Source organism: Helianthus annuus, chromosome 13, assembly GCF_002127325.2.
Source record: "Helianthus annuus cultivar XRQ/B chromosome 13, HanXRQr2.0-SUNRISE, whole genome shotgun sequence".
NCBI lineage: Eukaryota > Viridiplantae > Streptophyta > Magnoliopsida > Asterales > Asteraceae > Helianthus > Helianthus annuus.
This window is the reverse complement of record NC_035445.2, coordinates 64,264,529-64,272,053: the sequence shown is the minus strand read 5'-3', so window position 1 is coordinate 64,272,053 and position 7,525 is coordinate 64,264,529. Positions and strand designations below refer to the sequence as shown.

The window sequence follows — 7,525 nt, the reverse complement described above, 5'->3', positions numbered from 1 at the left end:
GGATTATATGAAGTTATGAGTAGGAACTTATTTTTGAGTCAAGGAATGAGTGAGAACGGGATGCGCTAATAAAGAATCAATTTGGTTCGAGTCAACGCGAGTTCCGATCATTAGGGCTGTTTTAGAAAGAAAGAAAAAAGGTATTGAAATAGGTTCACTTGCATAGGGCAGGGCCGACCCTGAGAGCGATCTCTAAAAAACGTACCCACAGACCTTAACGAAATTAAGTATTGGGCTTACTAAAGATATAAACCTAATGTCAATGGATTAATAAATAATATAAACCAAAAAAATAGTTTTGAAAAATCAAGAGCATCAAAAGCTCTTATACCAAATTGTAAGTCCCTAAACTGGATCAACGAAGCAAATGATCGATTTCTACAAAGATTTAGATCCAAAGCACCAATTTATGTGATGTTTAAACCAAATTATGTAAGAAATATGAAGAGCATGATGAATATTCTTGGAAGAATATGATGAATCCACTTTTGGACTTTAAAACCCAATTAAGATGATTTCTATTAAACATGTTTTGAATAAAATCCTCAAATACATCGTAATGTGTGTTACTGAAACCCTAAATCACTATTTCTATCTATAGCTTTAACAAGTTTAGACTAATTATACTATAATCCCCTAAATTTATATCTTACCAAAATACTCTCTCATAACAAGAAAACTATTTATCAAAAATGATGAATATATTTTGTGTAAACAAAATATATTCATTCAATTGAAACAAGGTTCTTTCTCAATCTTTTAACTTCACTCGTCAATCCTTCTTTCGATCTTCTCATCTCGACTAGCGCATCCATTTCATCATGCTCGTCTTTGATTCGGTGATATTTGAACAATCATGGGTGCTGACGACATTGTGTCAGTGTCTCCAGGTTAATCTCGATTAGATTTCTCGGTGACACTTGTGTCTTCGTCGAGTATTGTCTATCACAATTCTTTGTCAGATGTAGTCTTCGATCGTAGATGTATCGGTGACACTAAGATGTCCTCAGGGTAATCGGAATACTGGAATACTGAACAATGATCAAATACCTAGAGACATTGCGAGTGTCATCAGTGACTATCGCCTCATTGATTTGCCATATTCTAATCTTGACAATTTCATTCCCTGCACTTTCACAACCGTTGTGGTATACAGTGGTGTCAAAGGTTCCAACAATCTCTTCATAGATCATTGCATACCACTTGAATATTCATACGCTAATCCATACCATCAACAGAGTCGTCTCATAAGGTTGTCTAGATCTTCTATTCTTGGGACTTGTCAACTCCTTGAACTTGTACATCCTTCAACCTCCATAAACAACACTTTCAGTTCTTCTTCTTTCCTGTTGTGTTATACAATGGTCTCACAAGTTCGAACACAATCTAACACCATAAAGTAAACAACAATCATTATCGTCAAAGCAACATTAGCAACACAAATTAATATATATGTCATCGCACATTAATATATAGGGAAAATTTGTAAACAAAAATTAATAAAAGAAATTATTGTAATTGTAAACGAAAATTAAAAAAAGAAATTCTTGTAAAATTTGGTGACTTTTAAATTTAAAAAAAAATTAAATATGCAACTACTTTATTAAAATAATGCCCAATTATTTTCCCGCCAAAAACCAAATCTAGAGACCCTAAAAACATGATACGTGTCCCACACTTATTTTCATTTATTATATATAAAAAAATGATATAAAAAATTGCATTGTACGATGTGAAAAACAGTTTCAGCGGTGATGAAATATTGGAATCAAAGGCACTCGGTTAATTACCGTTAATATGGAAGGTCAGTATTATCTATATATTAATAGACAAACCTTGTGAATAGTACTAGGGCATTCTGGTAATTTCATTATCCAAGTTCCATCATAACCCCAAAACACGTACACCTCATCCTCACCTTTCATCCTCTTCACCCTAATTTCATCTGAGATACCCCCAACCCACACCATCACTGTTCCACCATCCTTCTTTGGCACCACCAAATCCGGCCACCGGACACATTTCCACACTCCTTTAACCCTTTAAATTAATTACATTAATTTCGTATTTATTAAAATTTAGAAAAAATAAATTCCAAGATAATGCAAACCAGTTCAAATGGTTTGAACCGGTAGAATCGGATTTACCGCTAGTACATTAGACATACCATATTTAGGTTTATCTGTCTTTATTGTACCGGACCCGTGTCTAGTTTTACCGGTTATACCTGTCCGATTCAGTGGCGGACCAAAGCCCAGCCCAAGGTGGGCGGGCGCACCCCCGGGGAAAAAAATTTAGTGCTAAGTTTCGTCGAAAATCTCGTCCGCACCCCTTGAAATTTTTCGTCCGCACCCCTTGGAGTTTTTCGACCGCACCCTCGAAATTTTTCGTCCGCACCCCTTAGGAAAAAAGTGTTATCAATTTATATTTTAATTTATTTTTTAGTAAACTCTTATTTAAAAAAAATACTACCTAAATTATATAACTTTTAATACATAACTAACTAAACTCAAATACCCATACCTTTACCCACTTATAATTCCTAACTAGCTAGCCCACTAAGTCTTAGCCCATTAACCAAACCTAACAATATTTCAAACTATAATAAAATAATTAAAGCCCAAAACCTTTAGAAATTCTCTCCCGCTCTCTCTCTCTCTTGCGTCCCTACACTGCCAACGAACAACCCCAGCGACAACAATCCAGCAGCGGACGACCACCGTAATCAACCACCATACTACCGTCATTTGACACCAAATCTAACCGGAATCCGAACACGGGTAAGTTTCTTTATTATTTTGATGATTTTGGTTGATATTATAGGAGGAAAAAGGGTAATAAAGATGTTAAATAGGTTTGAAATTTTGTGTGTTTTGACGCTGTTTATGGTTGTTTAAATGATTTTTAGGGTGATTATGTTGTTTATATATTTTTAGGGTGATTCTAACTTACGTTATGATTTCTAGAGCTTGAATAGTTGAAAATTAAAATTAAAATTAAAATTAAAATTAAAATATTATGTTATGGAGCGATTAAGTTATGTTATATAGAGAAAGAATTGCTTAAGAAATTAGTTTTAGATGATGTTTTGGATAGATTTCAAAAAATGAAAACCGCGTTTTAATTATGTTTGTAACAAGGTTTGATATGTTTTTGATGATTATATAAATTTAGTTTGATGTTCGTTTGTTTTACATGATCCGATCCGACCCGACCTGACCCGACACGAGCCGATTTTTTTACTTATATACCTAGGGGCCTAAAATTTTTAAAAAGTACCACACCCTATGAAAAAATTCCTGAGTCCGTCACTCTTTCGATTTATACTAGTATTTAAAACATCGCATAAAATTCAAGTGTGTAGTTATCGGCGCCTCACGTACAGTTTTGCTAAGACGGTACCTTTTTATACGGTTTTATCATATGCCCTCACCGCTACGTGTGGATGCTGACACCAGTGAGAAGTCATGAAAACACTGTTTAGCCGAAAGAGGGTGTTGGAGAATATACCGATCACAACCAAGCAGGAAACTTTCCAAAAATGGCTGTTGCAATCTTACAATCAGGTTTCTTGTCATCATTCGAGCATATAATTCAATCTGTATCGATGCATTTGGACTGTTTAACTGATAAATCACCCGCTTCAACATGCGTGATCGACTTCATTTTTTATTTTTTGGTTTCATAATTTACGAATCAATTCAATTTGATTAACCTAATTAACCAATCGGTTAAAAGGACAAAGCATTTTATAATGGTTTTAGGTATGGTTTTGATTATGTTAATGGAACAAACAGTTTCTCAGGGATTATATGAAGTTATGAGTTGGAACTTATTTTTGAGTCAGGGAATCAATTTGGTTCGGGTCAACGCGAGTTCCGATCATTAGGGTTCTTTTAGACAGAAAAAAAAGGTATTGAAATAGGTTCACTTACGCAGGGCCGGCCCTGAGAATTCGTGTACCCTGTTCCAGTTCGAAAAAACGTGCCCATTAGACCTTAACGAAATTGAGTATTGGGGTCACTAAAGATTTAAACCAAATGTGAATGGGCTAATAACTAATATAAACCACAAAAATAGTTTTATAAGTGGGACTATGTTGCCGTTTGTATGGGTATACCCTATTAATTTATTTTTTTTACATAGGCATATTGGACTTTTTTTAGAATAACGTACCTTTTGAAATATCGGGCCCTGGTCGGTGGTCTCCCCGCCCACCCTCAGGGCGGCCATGCATTTACGGTAAGGCCAGATTGACCCGTTGTATAATTTTATTTGATCCAGTTATCCAGATGAATTCATATAAGAATTTTATTTTTACCAAATCAACCATTTTTTGATGAATGGATCTTATATTAATTAGTTTATAAGAACTCAAGAAGTGTGATCCAGCAGTCAACACTCAATACTTGAAATTTTACAGTGTTTTTGCCTGGTTTAATTTGAAAACCAGTGTGTTATTAGACATAAAAGACTTATATATATGATGCATGCAAGTTATACTGATCTCTACTGTGTGTTAGATTATATTGATCTCTACTAACTTTAGGCTCATTTTTTTTTGTTTATAGAACCTCTAGTGTTGAGTAGATATTTAGTTACCCTTCTTATTCTTAGCTACAAAACCTCTTCTACAAACAGAAGTAAAATGTAAAATGATGCATTCCTGTTGCTAAACTTTTCCTGCAACTTTGTGTCCTTTTTCTGTTGGGAGTATCCTTTGAACAAGATGCATGAACAACGAGAATTTCAATGTGCCCCTTCCTGATATGATAATAATAATAATATATGTAACTTAATGCTGTATGTTGTTTTTTCCTTCTGTTTGTGCGACTGTGAGTGTTATAAATGTATCAGATTTCCCAAAAAAACATTAAGAAATCGAATGAAATGCTCCCTCTTGATCCTCTTATCTTTAGAAGGCTCTACAGCTACTCTAAAGGTAATGTCAAGAATCAAGAAATCGATACCCGCGGAAAGCTGCCTCTCTTATGCGAAGAAGATGGTTCAGATAATAAATATAACTCGGCCAATGGGTTTTCGTTTTCAACAGGAACTCATCAAGTACAACACGAACCGTCAAAAGATTTTCATAGTTTAGATGCCCTGTTTCTCGACACCACACCAACGTTTCCTTCATATGAACATAATATGCAAGAGCTAGCAAATATCGAATCGCAATATTCTGAGCTTATTAAACCACAAACACAAAGTCATGAAGAAGCGGTAGTACGATACACAGCAAGTGGCCCGAAGATGTCAACCAATGCGATTATTCGGTTAGGTGGAGAACGGTTCATACAATCGTATTCAGCTTCGACGAACAACATTTTGATATTGAACCACCCTTACGGTAGTTCATTCTCGGGCCTTTCTGATGAAGAAGTCAAAGATGTTCAACTCATTGCAAATCTTTTGCTTTCTGCAGAGAAAGTCACTCAACAACAGTTTGAACGATCGATCAATCTTCTTGATTGGTGTGACGCATTGTCTTGTAGCTCAGGAAACACGGTTCAAAGAATAGTTCATTATTTTTCAAAAGCTTTACGAGAGAAGATTGATAGAGAAACTGGGAGAGTTTCGTCCAGTGGGTGGGGAACGAAACTTGTAGAAAATCTTGTAGGTAGAGTGATGAGCCCGAATCCGAGGGCGGTCTTCATGTATGATAAGTTACCATTATACCAAGCGGGTCTTTTTTCTGGAGTGCAGGCTTTGGTGGATGGCGTATCCGGGTCGAAAAATGTGCATGTTATCGAACTTACTCTAAAACAAGGTGTACATTGTACGATTCTAATGCAAGCTCTCGTATCGCAACCCAATTGTCCTATTGAGCATCTCAAAATTACCGCTGTTGGGACTGATTTCAAGAAGGAAACTGAGCAAACGGGTGAGTGGTTGAAGAGTTTTGCTGAATCTATAAATTTATCCTTCTCTTTCAATGTGGTTATAGTTGAAGATATGCTAGATTTCAATAAAGATCTTCTTGAACTAGATCCAGATGAAGCTTTGGGTGTTAACTCCTCATATGGTTTATGGAGCATGATCGCGCAACAAGACCGTCTAGAATCTTTAGTGAAAGTTATAAAAAGTATTAACCCTCGTGTTATGGTGATGCTGGAAGTTGCAGTGAATCTTAACTCACCAACCTTCGTGAATCGTTTTATTGAAGCCTTGTTTTACTATGGGGCGTTGTTTGATTCGTTAGAAGATTGTTTGGGCCGTGAAGATGAAAGCCGCGGTTTCACTGAATTGATGTATTTAAGTAAGGGAATACAGAACATCGTGGCATCAGAAGGCGCTGAAAGAGTGATTAGGCATGTGCATATTGATGTTTGGAGAAAGTTCTTTGCGCGGTTTGGGATGAAAGAGGTTGAGCTTAGTATGTCATCTTTATTTCAAGCAAATCTAGTTGCGGAAAAGCTTCCATGTGGAAGTTCTTGTACATTTGATAAGGATGGCGAATCACTCGTCATTTGCTGGAAAGGAACACCGCTTCATTGTGTTTCGGCTTGGAAATTCTCATGAGACTTCATGTTGTGTTTTAGCTACGAGTTTATTGTTTGTATGGTTTTTTTCTTTTTGTTTGACATGATCAAGGATGTTCTTTTTGTTGGTTATGGTAAGACAAAGTGTATAATTTTCAACATTAAGTTGATAAAGCAGCAGGCTGATTAGCATCTAATTAACATTGAACATATCTACCATAGTGGGAGTCTTGAGTGTATTCTGAGATCTCACTTTTTAACGGTGTTGGCTCGACAAGGATATTAACTGCAACTATATGTCTTTATCTAGCTTTAGTTGTTTAGTCTGGACAGTATGGGGTTCGTCCCCTCACGTCTTTGGTCCGGTGCCGCCGTCCCCCCATTCCCCCCCCCCCTCCAGCTGGCGTCGTGATCGTCGGGAATGGGGCGCCCAAGCCGGTCCTCCCCCTCTCTCACACACCTATACATACAGCTTATATATGCATGTTAGGATCATCCCCCATTTCGTTATCTCCATCCTCTTTGCCTCATCCTCATGCCCATCCTACGTGGCGCTTACGTGGCGGACCATCCTCCAAGGGAGGACCATCACCATACCGTGTAGCCTTAGGGAAACTTGTTAGTGAAAGCCGATGATCTTCATCATCATCATCACAGTGGGTTTTTGGTGGTTTGACACGAAACAGTGGATTATTAACCGAATTGGTAGACATGATTGTAACAGTGAGAATGGATAAAATGGACAAACAATAACGAAAGTTATGAATGTCTTGGTGCCAAGGGATGTTCCCGGCAACAAGGTTATATACATGCCATGGACAAGGCAGTTATTTGGCGGTTTATTTTGGCGGGAGAAACCGTCAAACTTAACCGTTTAACCAACCGTCACAACTGCTTGTCCATATCGATTCATACATACAAATGTAGCGAAATATAGTAATAATGTATAAGTACAAATAAACTATCGAATTATAATTATGTTTATATATGAACTAATACTCTCCCCTAAACATAATTATGTTTACGGGAGTTTTTGATAA

At 36.7% G+C, this 7,525-nt stretch overlaps 1 protein-coding gene across 1 annotated transcript; it reads left to right on the top strand.

Moving 5' to 3' along the window:
- Positions 1–4,848: 4,848 nt before the first annotated feature.
- Positions 4,849–6,525, top strand: LOC110900907 (DELLA protein RGL3). Its single transcript, XM_022147764.1, has one exon. The coding sequence runs from the start codon at positions 4,849–4,851 to the stop codon at positions 6,523–6,525; it is 1,677 nt and encodes a 558-aa protein (XP_022003456.1).
- Positions 6,526–7,525: the final 1,000 nt, after the last annotated feature.

Coding starts and splice junctions, on each gene's coding strand:
- LOC110900907 (XM_022147764.1), top strand. CDS start 4,849: ATGTATCAGATTTCCCAAAAAAACATTAAGAAATCGAATGAAATGCTC.